The following is a 16,637-nucleotide window of genomic DNA, read 5'->3' as shown; positions in this document are numbered from 1 at the left end:
GGATCTGAATACGGATATTTGTTGTCAAGATCCGCGGATACGGATACGGATTCGGATCTTAACTTTTTTACACAATCAGTGTCGGTGCGCGCGATTTCATGTTGATACATGTTTTGACTTGCATTGCGCGGCGGGTCTTTCTTCTGTTTTGTTTTAGTTTGATGTGACACTGGGCAGCATAGATAACGCTTGTGTTTGGTATTAGTACATGTTTAAAAAAAATGTCAACAAAGAAGTTTAGTAGTGTAATTTGGAATTATTTTGTGATAATAAATGATGAATGTGCAAAGTGTAAAATTTGTGATGGAAATTATTCTCGTAAGGGTAAAGGCACAACTTCCTTAAAAAAACATTTACAAAGAAAACATCCTCAAGAATATGAATTATTCTTTAAAGAAGACTCTGCTAAGAAGAGTATCGACGAAATATCACGACCGGGAACATCTTTACAAACGGTAAAAAGAGAATTTAAACAAACTTTTTTTAAAGAATACATGGAAAAAGCTAAACTATGGGATAACACAAACCCCAAATCAATAAAAATAGACTATTTGATTGCTGAAATGCTAGCTTTATCAGATCTACCTTTTCAACACCTAGAAGAATTAGGGTTCCGCCGACTTATGGACCATATATGTAGTTCCAAATTATGTTTTAAAAGGTAGAAAGTATTTTGCGGACCTTGTTTGTAGTGAGCTTTACGATAAAGTGTCATTAAAAATAAAAAACATGTTACAAGATTTTGAGAAAGTTTCCTTCACATCAGATATCTAGTCTGACTCTTCATCAGAAGTTTCATTGTTATCCTTAATATGTCATGGTATTACTAAAGATTTCCAACGAAAACACATCGTTTTGAAAGCGGAAGTTCTAGAAGAACGTCACACGGGAGATTATATTTCGGAAATATTTCAAAGAATGTTAGAAGAATGGGGAATTTTGAAAAAAAATGTGCACTGTATGGTAAGAGACGGGGGATCCAATATGAAGCGCGCCTGTTATTTATCTGAAATACAAAGTATCGACTGTACAGCACATCAGTTACATCTGGTGGTCAAAGAAGCAATAAAAACAGTTGATGAAATTTCCATATTACTTACAAAATGTAAGAAAATTGCTGGATATTTCAACCATTCCACAATGGCAAAGCAAGAATTAGAAAAAATACAAGTTCGACTCAATCAAAAAGTTATAAAAGTTTTGCAAGACTCACCAACACGCTGGAATTCCAGCTATTATATGTTGGAAAGACTTGATTGTATCAAGGATTCGTTGTCGCTTTATTTTTCCAATAATAAAATAGAACAATTTGATGCCGATGACTGGATTTTAATTCAAGAATTATTAAAAATGCTGAAGCCTTTGGAAGACACTACAAAAAAATTGAGCTCACAAAACACGTGTATATCTGACGTTATTCCTCTAGTACGACCTTTAAATAAAATCTATGACGAGATTCAGCAAAATTTGCATATTAGTTTATCCGTAGTTGTGACTTTTGTGTCTGCTTTAAAGAATCAATTAGAGTATCGTTTTTCTGAAATTGATAAAAATGTTTTGTATCAAGTAGTCACATTTTTAGATCCACGCTATAAAGGAAAATTCTTCAGTGACATTCTCATAAGAGAAATAAAAGAAAAATTGCTTACAGTTTTAGAAACTGAACTAAATATCCCAGAAACTACAATCAGTACTGAAGATAAATTACTGTTAGAAAAGAACATTGCACGAGCCGTGAAGAGTCTTTTGCTAATATGTTAGATAGTGATGATGACGACGAGCAATCTGAAAATCATATATCAGATACGAAAGCTAATTTGCTCATCGAATATATGTCAGAAAAGAGATTACCAAGAGATCAAGACCAACTAAAGTATTGGGAAATTAACACTAAAAAGTTTTGAGGTCTTAGGTCCGATTTAGGGATGATCGATATTCATCGATGTTGAAGAAACATCGATGTTTCGCTGGAAAACATCGATGTTTTGACATCGATGTTATGACTTCAATATCATCGACACATCGATGTTTTATGAACAAAAATATCGAAGAAAAAAATCCTTAGGGCGCCATGTAGCGAACTTTGGATGTACTAAATTAGTAGCTATGACTATCGAGTTTAATTATTTTTCACTAGATGGCACTGTTCAACAAAATCGGATGAAGCCGTATGAATTCATTAATTCATTTCATAACAAATAAAAAAAATAATGTCATCGTCAATTTAACGTTCGCGTCGCGCGCGTCGTTTTAAAGAGAAAGAGAGTTGAGTGACTGATCAAGTAAAGTATTGCGTTGTGAGTGAACTTGTGACTTGGAAATTGATTGACTATTGATTTTGTAAATAATGAAACTTCGGAAACGAAATAACAGGTAACTTATAAGTCTTTATTCTGTATTGTATTATTATTTCTTTCTCCAGTAACAATTGCAGTATTTTATCTGTTCACTGTGTTTTCTATTTTTTAGGTTATATTGAGATAAAAGTGGATAAATTACACAAATTCAATTTTCCTGCTTGCTGAGTTTGTTTTGCATTGAAGGACTGTTAAGCATTTGTGTTCGGTGTCGTTGGCTTTGCATGCAGGTGGGTGAGTGAATGACTAATCTAAATTCTAACTAAACGCTTTTTTTTTATTGCATGGTGGCGGAAGGATTGCATAGGGTTGGGAATGAGACGATATTAATCGATATTTATGTTAACTATTTTTTTTTATTGCAGATATTATAAAATGCCACCAAAAAGTCAATACTGGAAATATTTTGAAAAAATCAATGATTCCAGCGCCAAATGTCGTTCTTGTGGAAAAATTTTAAAAACTGCTGGTAACACTACCAATTTGAAATGTCATTTGGAAAAAAAGCATCCAAATTTAATGCCCAAACCCGAACCTATGAGAACTACACCATCCTCAACACCAATAACTTTTAAAGAACCTAATGTACCTTCAACTAGTACCGCTAATATTACGTTGGAAATATCAGAATCGGGGTCAGGGAGCGATTGTGACTCCGAAAAAAGTTACATGGATAGCGCCAAAAAATTACTCTCCCAACCAACTCTAAGCTCTAGCTTTAGTAAAATATCTCAATATGCTGATATGGGCTCAAAAGGGATTCAGCTGACGAATAGCATTTTATACATGATTTGTAAAGACTCCCAACCTTTTCAAATTGTAGAAAATGAAGGTTTTCTGTATTTAATGAAAGTTGCATGTCCATTGTACAAGGTCCCATCACGATTCACTTTAAAAAGGATGTTAGAAAGCAAATATGACATTATTAGAGAACACTTTAAAGAAAAACTTCAGAAAGTGAGTGGTTTGACTTTAACAACAGACATTTGGACAGACACAATGCAAACTAGAAGTTTTTTGGGAGTGACTGTTCTATTCTGTAATGAGGAGGAACAATTAGAATCTGTATCGTTGGGAGTTTATGATTTAACGCAATCTCATACTGCGGAATACATAGCGAATACATTATTGAAGACCTGTAACGAGTGGAATATTGAAGACAGTAAAATAGTAGCAGTGATTACTGATTCTGGCGCTAATATTGTTAAAGCAATAGAAATTGCATTTGGTAAAAGTCGTCATATACACTGCTATGCCCACATGTTGAATTTGGTGGCACAAAAATCCATCAACAAAACACCTAATTTGCCTCAACTAATAGCTGCAGTTAAAAGAATTGTAACGTGGTTCAAACATTGTGTCGCCGCTAGTGATGAATTGAGGCGAGAATCTGATTTGAAACTCATACAAGATGTGTCCACTCGTTGGAATTCAACATTCTATATGATTGAAAGATTTTTAAAACTGCGCCCTGCAATAAATAAAATTATTAATTGTCACGCTAGTGCACCAGAAATGTTGAATGCAAAACAAATTATTGATTTAACTGAAATTTGTTAGATTTTGCGACCTATAGAAATAACTACTCGTGAAGTCTGTGGTGAAAAATATGTAACCTGTAGTAAAGTAATACCACTTACTAGATTACTTAATATAAAAGTGTCAGGTTGCCAAACAAAACAGTCAATCGGAGAGAATTTAAAAAATAACGTAATTGAAGAAATTAAGAAAAGATTGCTACAAACAGAAAATGTTAATATTCTTGCGGTCGCCACTCTCTTAGATCCTCGTTTTAAAAATATACATTTCCAAGATGCATTAGCCTGTTCCAGAGCCATACGGAGTATCGAGGAATTGATTTCAGATATAGAGCTGAAACAAACTGAAAATGATCAGTTGACAGAGAATTTAACAGTTCAAGTGGAGGAAGACCAAGATGTTGATATATGGAAGGATCATTATAAACTCGTTAACGAAAAGAATAATATTTTGTCTGGTCAACGTGACACAAATATGCCTATGGAATTACAATTTTATTTTGAAAGCCCGGTAGCTGATTTAAAACAAGACCCATTACTCCTATGGAAAATGCTAGAATCCACCTACCCAAATTTAAAGAAAATAGCTCTTAAGTATTTGTGTTGTACAGCTACATCCACAGCTTCAGAAAGGCTTTTTTCTAAAGCTGGCCAACTCCTTTATCAACAGTGGAACCGACTGAAGGGAAAACACCTGTCTAAGTTAATTTTCTTACAAAGTGTCGCCAAGAAATATTGGGATCGTTAATATTTTTGTGCAACTTTTGTATAAAATAAATAATTTTCATAAATATAATAGTTTTTTTTATTTTATACCGAAAACATCGATGTTTAACACATATCGATGTTTTCGAATCGATATTTATCGTACATAGATATTTTTGATTCGATGTTAACATCGATGTCAACATCGATGTTTTCCTAATATCGTACATCCCTAGTCCGATTTCACCAATATGAAATTTACTCGAGAGTAAGTATCCCGGTATAAAATTTATCTTATGCTTTAATCTATGGGTAACTTGTATTACGTTTCACCACGTTACTCTATGTATAAGATACTCTCGCATAGTTACTCTGTGCATTTGAACGAATGAAATGAATGAAACTATTAGCCACCCAAGTGTAATTGTCAGTTTGTGTCATCCGTACGTAGCGCTGTGTGATTCTTAATTTGCGTGGGTAATAGTTTGCTTGACGTACACGTCCTTGGAGCAAATAAAGAAACTTAACCTCCAAATCTCAAATACGCAAAGCGGAAGCAGTGTTTTATATTTCATTTTATTGCAATATTCTGAAGGTGTTAAGTGATATTTAACTATATAAGATGGCGTTTGAAAAAAGGAAACGTTCGGCGAACTGGATGGTCTCTGAAAAAGGGCTAGTTGATTTGGTGACGGAGCATTTTAATGTCGTCGAAAACAAAAAGACCGACGGAGTTTCGATGAAACAAAAATTAGCGGGATGGGTCACAATTTGTGAAAAATATAATAGTCAGACCCTGCTCACCCACCGTTCTGCCGAAAATTTAAAAGCGCAGTGGGAGAACCTAAAAAAAGCTGCCAAAAAAGAGGCGGCTTCTAACAGACAGCATCTTATTCAGAGGGGTAAGTGAATAATTTATAATCACCAATATTTTGATGTTCTGTAGTATCATTATGCAATATTCATATTTCTTTATTCATAAATAACATTAATGCCCTTTTTAGGTGGTGGTCCATCAAGGCCAAAAGCAAATGATCCAACATTGGAAAGAATTATTAGCCTTATAACACCAAGTGCAGTTGGCTTGCATAATCCATACGACAATGACAACATTGAGACAGTAGACTCTCACACCCGTATTTATAGACAAGTAACTACTTGATGCTAAGTAATTTCTTAATGAAGTCATTACTTGAGATTAGATTTCTTAATTACCAAATTATATTCTATAATCGAGCAACACCCATTACTTACTTGAGCAAATGTTTAAGTCATACTTGACGTTTAGTTGTGAATTCTATGTGGCAACACTTCGCGCCTGCGTTTCGTTTCATTAATAGGTAAACATAAAATCTAGATTATTTAACACGATCTAGCAATAACCTTTTGGATTTTACTTTATTTGATATTCGTATTAGTAATAGAGTTATTTAAAGTATATCTATTTGTACAAATTAAATAATAATTTAATCGGTACAAAAAATAATGTTAGGAGAGACAAAACGTTTGACATGATATAACCTTACCAAATTTAAATGTTTACTTTTACCTCCGGGTTATATGACGACTCGTGATTTTTTACTTAGAAAGGTTATGCATTCATTTCTTTCTTAAAAAAAAGTCCCTATCGTGTTTGTGCATTGAATTTATTTCTGAATACCTTTTTGCCAATAAAGTATATCTTATTATCTATACTGCGTTAATTTTAAAATGCAAGAAACTGATAGAAAAAGACCGTTTTCTACTTTAGAAAAGGATTTATTTTTAAATATCATTCAAAAATATGATACAATCCTAACCTGCAAACAAACAAATGCTTCAAGTGCTTTAAAAAAGAAGCAGTCTTGGGAAAAAATTGCAGAGGAATTTAATGAATCCTCTATTGTTACCCATAAGATAAATATTTTAATGTAGTTTTTCTTATTATTGATATAAATAGTTTAGGTATTTTGCGTGTCCCTAGCTATATAGTACCTATGTATGTTTTATTGTTGCAGGCATCTACAAAACAATTAATCAAGCAGTGGTATAATATGAAGGCAAAAGCAAAAGAGTCGAAGACAAAAGAAAATATACGCCACTTAACAGGAGGTGGGCCACCTGTTATGGATATGGATCATATCGATACGAAAGTCATGGATATAGATAAAAATATCCTTACAAACATTGCTGTGGATATTGACAGTGATATTGATGGGACCATTATTGTATTAGGTGACAACAATAATAATGCTTGGAGTAAAACACAGGAAGCAAGAGTGCAAGTTACCGATGAAGCAAAAGATTTCAAAACTCCTGCTAAAAATCTCATGAAAATTTGAAAACTAATAGAATAGATTTGTTAAAATGTAAAATATTGGAAGAAGAATTGGAATTTAAAAAAAAAAATGCATGAAGAAGAGCTCAAGATAAAAATTTTAGAGCGAGAACATAAAGAAAAATTGTTTCAAATTGAACTGCAAATAAAACTAAAAGAATTAGAAAAACAATAATTTCTAGTACATTTTGTGTGAAAAAAAAAAAAACAAAATGTTAGAATAAAAATTTGTTTTATTTTATAATTCATTTAAAATGTATAATATCGTGAAATTATATTTGCACGAAGCACCAATCCATCGCTAGTATCTGTTGTGCTTGTGCTTGTCATTGGTGTGGAATTGGGTGTGTCAGCATCTTCGAACTTCAAATGTGTCATTTACTCCTATTGCAATATTGTGGAGTACTGCACAAGCTATTATGATATTGGCTGTTGTAGAAAGTTTAGTAGCTAAACCAATTTGTAAGCATGGAAACCGTCTTTTCCATACTCCAAATAAACGTTCCACTGAATTTCTTATTTTTATTTGAACCTTATTGTATCTTTCTTCATGTGCAGTTCTGGGATTTAAAATAGGAGTCAGTAAATATCTGAAATGAAAAATACTTTATATTAGCGATATTGTAGACTTATAACTTTTAATGAATAAAAAATATAAAATTATTTACCTAGTGCAAGTATATCCTCCATCTGCAAGTAACATCCCATCAATTTCATTATTGCTTAATCTTATATTTAGTCGTGAGTTTCTAAAGATTCGGCTATCATGTGTACTACCAGCCCAACGTGCAACTATATCATATATAATCAAATTAGGGCCACCAACTACTTGCACATTCAAAGAAAAATAACCTTTTCTATTCCGGTACTGCTTTGTGTGTATAATGCCTCTAGGCTTGGTAATTTTTATGTGGGTGCAGTCAATTGCTCCTACAATATTTTTCAGTCCAGGTGCTCTGCCAATACAACCCAGGTTTTCAAAAGCGGCCTTTATATTCCTCAAATTGGCAGGAAATTTAATAAAATCTGGCATTAGCATTGCTAATGCTCGACTAACTCTCTTCACTATGTTACACACTGTCAATTGAGAAATATGCATGATATCTCCACATACAATTTGGAAGCTTCCAGTAGCATAAAAACGTAACGCAGTAAGCAACTGACACAGTGGGGTTATAGGAAGCCCTCTTTGTGTCTCTGATTCTAAAAAGCCGGTTATTTTTGGTAAAATTATATGAATCACATTTTTGGAGAAACGAAACCTCTTCTTAAAACAATCCTCCGAATAGTCATTAAATGGATCCACATCACGAAAGTAAACTTTGGGATTTCTGGGTTCAGGCACTTCTATTTCTTCTAATATGTTATTGTCTACAACAGCAAAAACTTCTTCGATGCCATCCAAACTTTCCATTTTTCAAAACATTCAACAAAATAACCTCAAAACGTACAGAGAGAATAGTACTTCACCTCAAAAGTAATGCTTGAGTAAAGAAAACGATGACTATTACTTGGCTGAGAATTCTAACTTTTGACAGTTCTATCTTCGATCAATGACTTAACTATAGAATAAAAATTGTTACTTAAGTAATTACTTTTACTTGTCTATAAATACGGGTGTCAGCCTTACCCAGAAGCAGCACATGTAAATGGTAAGATATCAACATCACAACTTTTATGCCCATTTATTTAATACAGTAGTTTTAATTAAGAATTAACTTAAACAAATGTTTTGTTTTCAGTCAAAGATAAAGATGGTCTACTGGACTGCCCCGAGACATATCAGCCTTTCCCAAAACTACAAAATGTAAATGGTTCGTCATCGACATTGCAACTGAAAGATGATCTAGCCGCCGAGACATATAATGAACCCAAGCTCATTGAAGCCCAAACCATTGAAAATGTAGTGGTTATGGTAGGTATACCTACACAGCAATTAAATCAAATAATAATAATCACTTATTCTTCTATGCTGGACTGGGAGAAACAGAAAAACATTGAATGTGCCTAAAAAAAATCAATGTTCATCAGGGGTTTCCTGTTTCTTTATGCCACAAACCTATATGGGATGCCGCTCCGCAACACCGATTAAATTTCAAGTGAATCAGTTCAGTGGTTTGAGTAGTGCGTTGATCTATATTAGTCAGTCACAGTTGCCTTTAATATATAAATAATATTTCTTTCTTATTTCAGGATTGGGGTGATTACACACCAAAATTGCTACAAACACCCGTATCGAAGCAATTGAAAATGGAAGATAAAAAACACAAAAACTGGACATCTAAGAGGCGTCCACAGTTACATAATTCAAGTCTAGAAAGCCTCCATAATATAAAAATAGAAGCAGTCAAAATGCAAATGAAACATGCAGCTGAAGAAAGAAAGGAGCAAAAAAAGGCTATTCGATATAGATTTTGAAATAAAAAAAGAACTATTAAAACAAGAAAAACTGAAAACAAGAAATTTGTTATTAGGAATAAGGAATTAAAAAAATAAAAAACGTAAATTTGTTTTTTATTCACTATAAAATTACATGTCATTTTAACATTAAACTGTGCAAATACTTATATTAAACTTTGGAAATAATCCCTAATTAGGGCATCCCGTGAAGCATTTGCTCTAACCGTCAATTGTGGGCGATGATCCATTTGGCCCTGCCTTATTAGATTCTCCCACGGAGCTGGAAGGTGTAGATCTGGATCATCGGGTGGAACTGCTTCTCCTCGCTGTCTTAATATATTGTGCAAAACTGCAGTAGCTACTATAATGACCAGTGAATTCTGCAGTTTTGTGCGTAATCCGAGTGCCAGTGCCGGAAAACGTCTCTTCCACACTCCGTACGACCTTTCTACAGGGTTCCGTGTCCGTATCTGAGATTCATTATAGAGCTGCTCCACAGGTGACATTGGATTTTCTAATAGAGTCATCATATAAGGTGTAGTTGCATAGCCACCATCCACTACTAATACAGCATTGTCATAGCAGCCAGAATCAAATTTGGCTTTTCTATAGCTATTATTGAAAATCGTACTATCATGTGAGGATCCTGGCCATCTTGCTACTATGTCAGTGATTTCCAGGGTTGCTTTGCATATGGTTTGTACATTTATTGTAAAATAGCCTTTTCTATTCCTATACAACTCGGCATGTTCTCCACCTGGTGAGGCTATACGAATGTGTGTGCAATCCATGGCACCAATGACTTTTGGAAATCGGGCAATACGATAAAAACAGTCTTGTTCTTTTCTGATCTCTTGTCTAGTAGTTGGGAACCTTATGTATTCTTTATGAAGCGAGGCAATTGCCGAACTGACTTGGTGTATAATCCTGTGTGATGTAGATATGCTCATCCCAATGTGGTCACCGATACACAGTTGTGTATTATTTGTTGCATAAAATCTCAAAGTAGCTAGCAACTGGTTTATTGGGGATATTGAGTTGTTTCTGAAACAATTTTTTTTTTTTTTTTGAGGGTAGGTGTGTAAATAATAGTCGCAAATTTTTTACATCTTTAAATTTAATTAATTTAAATAGTTTTAATAATATAAAAATAATTTAATGTACCTGTGACATTTCCTACACCTGCCAGCTTGGTCTGAGAATAATAATCACTACCACAATTAGAACAAATCCAACACAACAACATGGAATCAATTAAAAGCTCTATAGCGGATCTCACGGAGCACTTTAACTTAAGGATGGCAGAGTTCCAGAGAGACTTGAGAAATGCTGTTCCTGCCTCAAGCCCCGTGTCCAATATCAACAGCCAATTCAATTCGTTCCGCAGTTTTGTAATAGCGGCTCTTGAAAGTTTGCAACTGCAGGTGGAGTTGCTGTCTCAACAATGTGATGTGATGGAGATGCGGTCACGTAGGAAAATACTCCTGGTTCATGGTGTTCCGGAGAACAAACATGAGAATATACCGGCTCATATCTCAAAAGTTTTGGGCGATCACCTTAAACTCCCTGGATTAACAGCTGACTCCATATCCCGTTCCCATCGCCTTGGTCAGCTTGGCAAAGGTAAGCCACGTGCGATTCTGGTGAAATTCAAGGATACTTCGGTTAAAGACAAGGTCTGGGGCGCCAAAAAGAACCTTAAAGGCACCGGTATCACCATATCTGAATTTCTAACCAAACGTCGCCATGAAGTGTTTTTAGCAGCCCGGCAGCGATTTGGGATATCTAGATGCTGGACTGATAATGGTGTAGTGGTGGTGATGGGGTCCGACCAGTCGAAGCATCGTGTTCACACAAAACAGGAACTGGATGCCATCCCCAGTGACAGTGACAGTGTGGTTCAAGGCCCTTCTGCTGCGACTATTGTCTCAAATGCAGTTAAGGATAGCAAATCAACTTATTTGCGATCTAAAAGGATCGTTAAGAAATAATTTATCCTTATTATCTTGTACTGTTTTTGATTTTTCTATTGATTATTTAACATTTAACGTCTTCCTTTCGCGAGTACTTGTATCAACTTCGTTTCTTTCTTTTTATTGTCTTGTTTTTGTTTATTTCAATGTTCAGTTTAGTTTTTATCACGTAATAAAACTAATATAATTTAACAAATCAGGTAGTAAGCAATTCTGTGTTGTAAAATGTAAACAACTAAACACTGTCACGTTGACATCTTGACAAGTGCATTCATACTGCGTTCCGTTATTGCTTTGAGATATAAATGTCATAACGAATGTTTATCATAATTTAGCTTCTGCATTATTTTTTCTTTATCTCAATACTAGTATAGTTTACTTATTGCATTCATTATATATTATTTTTGTTACTATAAATATGTTACTTGTTGTTCTTTTCCTTTTTTATATTTTTCTTTTTTATTTTATTTTTTACAATTTTGTTTCTTTTGTTGTAACGTGTTTTATTTTTACTTGATACTATCTATTAGTTTAAAACGGTTTTGAATTTGTTTTTTACCTTTTAAGTGATTTTCTTTCTCTCAGACCGCTGGTGGGTTGGTTTCTGCCTTTATTGGTTTATTATTATTATAACTTATTTACTATTTATTATAAGTTATTTATATATAAATTTTCTTATTTTATTATTGTATTTTATATATATCTATTATAAAACTATCATAATGTCATTAAATAATAGTATATCTAGTAGCCATTTTTTGTCTTGCTCATCAAATGAAGATCTGTCAGTTGAGGATGAGGATAGTTTCCACATTACATCTTCCCTCCCTTTAAACGTCGTCCTTAATTCTTGTTTCTCAGATTCAATGAAGAATTTCAACGTTATTCACATTAATGCACAGAGTATTCCGGCCCATTATCCCGATATGCTTGCGTCATTTGAATCTCGTAATATCCACGCGATTCTCATCTCCGAATCCTGGTTAAAGCCATGTTTACCATCTACATCTTACTGCTTACCAGGGTTTACACTGATACGTAACGACCGCATTGGTAAAGGTGGGGGTGGAGTCGCGATCTACCTTCGTTCTTATATTCCCTTTACTATTGTTAGCTCGTCGACTCAGCCTCCTCCAACTAATGCTGCTGAACACTTACTCATCGAAATAACTCTTTCTCTCACCAAAATTCTTCTCGGCGTATTTTATATTCCCTCTCTACATATTGATTATTTTTCTGCATTCGAAAGTTTATTAATTAATTTGTCTCCCTTATATAGTCATACCATAATTATGGGTGACTTTAATACATGTCTCCTTAAAGGTGACAACCGATGCAGAAAGCTAAACTCTGTAATTGAAGCGTGCAACCTACACATTTTGCCTCTCTCGGCCACTCATAACCCCCCTAACTGTGTCCCTTCACTTCTTGATCTTATTATAGTGTCATCTCCAGATTTTGTCCTCACGCACGGCCAATTTGAGGCTGATGCTTTTTCGAATCATGATCTGATTTTTGTTTCATACAAAGTTCGTCCTCCTAAAGCAAAATCGAGAATACTTCTGCGGCGTAGTTTTGGTGGAATGGATAAAGAACGTCTTTCTGAGGATGCTCGCAAAATTAATTGGTCAGCTGTAGTCGATGCCAGCTCAGTCGACTTAAAAGTTGACATGTTTAATTCTTGTCTGACTGGTCTCTATGATAATCATGCTCCGGTTAGACCTATTAAAATTAAACACTTACCAGCGCCTTGGCTATCTGAGGAATTAAAAAGTCTTATTGCGAAAAAAGCTATGGCTAAAAGTAAATTAAAATCTGATGCATGTGACAAAAACCGTATTAAATATAATAAAATCCGGAATCGCTGCAATACATCGTGTAGAGATGCGCAACGACGCCACATTCATAAATCAGTCGAAAACGGCGACCCAGCTAAAGTTTGGAAATTCCTCGAATCGTTTGGAATTGGCAAATCATCTCATAATTCTCTTCACCGTAACATTGACATAGAGTCTCTTAATAAGCATTTTTCTTCATCTGACGTTATTGACAACGCAGGAAAAGAGCGGACGTTAAATATTCTTTCTTGTTTGCCAACCTTTGACTATCCACCGTTTAATTTCATTCCTTTCACCGAATGTGATGTTAAGAAGAGCATATTGTCCATCTCTTCTAATGCCGTGGGCGACGACGGCGTTGGCCGTAATATGATTGTACCTATCCTTGAAACTATTGCTCCTGTTATTACTCATATCCTTAATGAATCCATCACTTCCTCAAAGTTCCCCGATCCCTGGAAAGTAGCCCGTATTATTCCACTCCCCAAAAAGGCTAATTCTATGAACTACACTGATTTTCGTCCTATCTCCATCCTTCCATTCCTTTCCAAAGTTTTAGAAAAACTAGTGCTCCAGCAATTAATAACATTCCTAAATAGGCACAGCCTTCTTAATCCACTCCAATCTGGCTTTCGCTCCGGTCATAGTACGGTCACAGCGCTCGTGAAAATTACCGACGACATTAGATTGGGCATGGATAATAAACAACTTACAGTGCTGACATTGTTAGATTTTAGCAATGCTTTCGGTACTGTCAACTTTGACATCTTATTGAGTTTGCTGCGTTCTCTTAACATATCTCCATCGCTGTTTGGCTGGTTTCAGAGTTATCTTAGAGGCAGAAAGCAACGTGTTCAGGTAGACGAGACATTTTCGTCTTGGTGTGAAGTACGTGCTGGAGTGCCTCAGGGTGGCGTGTTGTCTCCTATTCTCTTTACTATTTTCATTAATTCTATTACTCAAAAGATTTCTTCTCTCTACCACATGTATGCAGATGATCTCCAGCTTTATACCCAGTCAACCTTGGATAACTTGCCCAGCGCTATCGCTGCCATTAATGATGACCTGGTTACAATCAGTGATTGGAGCAAGTGTTATGGTTTAAAGATCAATCCATCAAAATCACAGGCCATTATTATTGGCAGTGCTGCTATGATTTCAAGAGTTGACTGGAGAAACATTCCTACGATTATATTAGATAATTGTACTATACCATATAGTTCTACGGTAAAAAATCTCGGTATACATCTAGATTCTACACTTTCATGGTCACATCAGTTTAATGTAGTCAGCAGGAAAATTTTTTCGGCGATGGGCTCTCTACGACGTCTCCGTTCCTTTCTTCCTATTTCCACCAAGACTATGTTAGCACATTCTCTACTTCTATCTATTCTCGATTATGCAGACGCCAGCTATCTAGATTTAAATGAGGACCAATTAAATAAACTTGAGCGTCTTCAAAATCTAGCTATACGGTTCATATTTGGCTTACGCAAATATGACCATGTCTCTGAATTTCGTACTCAGCTCAAGTGGTTACCTATTCGTTTTCGCCGGAATCTACATATTGTTTGTCTTCTGTACTGTGTGTTATTCAATCCTCACTCACCTATTTATTTGAAAGAAAAATTAAAATTTTTGAATTCTCGCAATGTTATTGACGGACACAACATGAACTTACGTTCATCTGAAAATTTACTTTTAAATCCACCTGTGCAGAAAACAATTTTTTCCAAAAAATCTTTTACGGCTGAGGCTACTCGATTGTGGAATGCCCTCCCGCTTAATATCAAATCTGCAACCTCTTTAACATTATTTAAAACTAAAGTTATTAATTATTACCTCACACTCTCACACTGAATGGCGACTAGATACCATTTGTTATTTGTATATATCTGTATATTTATATGTTTTTATGTATGACTCTATTTATATATGTATGTATAAATGTATTTATGTACCTAGCTATATGTATGTAGTAGTTTATTTATGTATTATATTATTTGTATCTATGCATGTAGTCTATTTTACACCACCTACCATTTCTCTGTTGGCTACTACTCCATATCACCTCGGTTGTCTGGAAGAAATCGCTTTAAAGCGATAAGACCGCCGGTTGTACCATCTATTTTTTTTTATGTGTTCTTACTTATCTGTTTAATTTGTGGTGTACAATAAAGTGTTTAAATAAAAATAAATAAATAAATTTAGTTCGTAAGATTATCAAGTAGGTAGATATCCTGAGGAGGTGTTAGTGGTACCTACTGGAGGTTTTGAGGTTTACATTTACTCACCTATCTGTTGCATACTCCAAGCGATGCTCAATTTTCGTGAGCAAATTGTATGTCGCCGCTTTTGATAAGCGAAATCATGATCATCATAATTTTCAAAAAAGTTGGTTCTTTCCTTGAACCACCTTTGGCGCGGCCCCACATAATCTTCATCACTGTCAGATTCCTCAATTAAGTCATTCAGGCGCCTAGCCATTACTTATTAAAATCAAGAAATCGAGGAAAATAAACAACACTGCACTGAATTAGTTAGGTTATAATTTTGACAGACTGACAAATGACAATACTAATCTCCGAATTACTCGTTTACTCGGCGATAAATGGCGGTATAAGGAATTTACTCTAGGATAGTGAAATATTCTTGGGATAAATGTTGGTAAAATGTAAAACACATTTACTCTAGAGTAAACACCAATTTAGTATGGGATTAAGACTTATTCTTTGTTGGTGAAATCGGACCTTAGTCACATTGCTCGTACATATTTATCATCACCTGCAACAAGTATTCCAAGTGAGCAATTTTTCAGTGCAGCAGGAATTGTTTATAATCCTCATCGTAACTGACTTTTGGGGGACAAAGCTGCCAAATTACTCTTTTTGAAATATAATTTACCATTACTTCATTTCAATTATGACTCATAATTTTATAAAGTTCCATTAATTGTTATGTGATTTTAATCTAACATTAACACTGTATGTGTCACGCAGTACTAATTTTGTTGATTAAAAATTATTTAATTCGAATTTAAAATATTACGAAGATCTAAGTTTTTTTTATTGTTTATTAAAAGTGATCTCATAACTTTTTATACTACTGATCCCATTAAAAAGCTAGTTTATTTAGAACCTTGAAGTTATATACTATTGGTATGATAACTAATGATAAATGATAAATATGATAACTACGCCAAAGATTGCAACATAAAGGAGCCAAATATTTGATTTTAAGAAATAAAAAAAAAATCCGTATTGAATTTAATAGTTTTTTATTTCTACCTAATGGCACCGTCACAATCTCGGCAACTGGCGTTGCTAGTGCGCCTTACCCTTCGCCTCAAAGAATATATTATCTATAAATTTAAAATTAATAAGGTAAATAGATCCGCCAAAAAGTAACGGATTCGGAACAGGATACGGATCTTTCTTCTGCCTCGAATATCCGCGGATACGGATACGGATATCCGGCACATCACTACTAATAATTAATAATCAATTAAA

At 34.5% G+C, this 16,637-nt stretch overlaps 4 protein-coding genes across 4 annotated transcripts; 2 read left to right on the top strand and 2 right to left on the bottom strand.

Moving 5' to 3' along the window:
• Positions 1-5,142: 5,142 nt before the first annotated feature.
• On the top strand, positions 5,143-6,486 carry LOC124541419 (myb/SANT-like DNA-binding domain-containing protein 3). The gene is made up of 2 exons (XM_047119284.1): positions 5,143-5,502; positions 5,605-6,486. Exons 1-2 carry the CDS (start codon positions 5,223-5,225, stop codon positions 5,760-5,762), a joined length of 438 nt encoding a protein of 145 aa, XP_046975240.1. The 5' UTR covers positions 5,143-5,222; the 3' UTR covers positions 5,763-6,486.
• A 780-nt stretch (positions 6,487-7,266) lies between these two features.
• On the bottom strand, positions 7,267-9,006 carry LOC124541383 (putative nuclease HARBI1). Its single transcript, XM_047119238.1, has 2 exons — positions 7,586-9,006; positions 7,267-7,507 (listed from the first exon to the last, which is right to left on the bottom strand). The coding sequence occupies exons 1-2, from the start codon at positions 8,329-8,331 to the stop codon at positions 7,267-7,269; spliced, it is 987 nt and encodes a 328-aa protein (XP_046975194.1). The 5' UTR covers positions 8,332-9,006.
• Positions 9,007-9,419: 413 nt separating this feature from the next.
• Positions 9,420-10,563, bottom strand: LOC124541382 (putative nuclease HARBI1). The gene is made up of 2 exons (XM_047119237.1): positions 10,559-10,563; positions 9,420-10,361 (listed from the first exon to the last, which is right to left on the bottom strand). Exons 1-2 carry the CDS (start codon positions 10,561-10,563, stop codon positions 9,482-9,484), a joined length of 885 nt encoding a protein of 294 aa, XP_046975193.1. The 3' UTR covers positions 9,420-9,481.
• On the top strand, positions 10,562-11,508 carry LOC124541417. Its single transcript, XM_047119283.1, has one exon. It carries the CDS (start codon positions 10,562-10,564, stop codon positions 11,306-11,308), a length of 747 nt encoding a protein of 248 aa, XP_046975239.1. The 3' UTR covers positions 11,309-11,508.
• The last annotated feature ends 5,129 nt before the right edge of the window (positions 11,509-16,637 follow it).

Source organism: Vanessa cardui, chromosome 28, assembly GCF_905220365.1.
Source record: "Vanessa cardui chromosome 28, ilVanCard2.1, whole genome shotgun sequence".
NCBI lineage: Eukaryota > Metazoa > Arthropoda > Insecta > Lepidoptera > Nymphalidae > Vanessa > Vanessa cardui.
The sequence above is the reverse complement of the archived record's forward strand: the minus strand, read 5'-3'. Positions and strand labels throughout refer to the sequence as shown.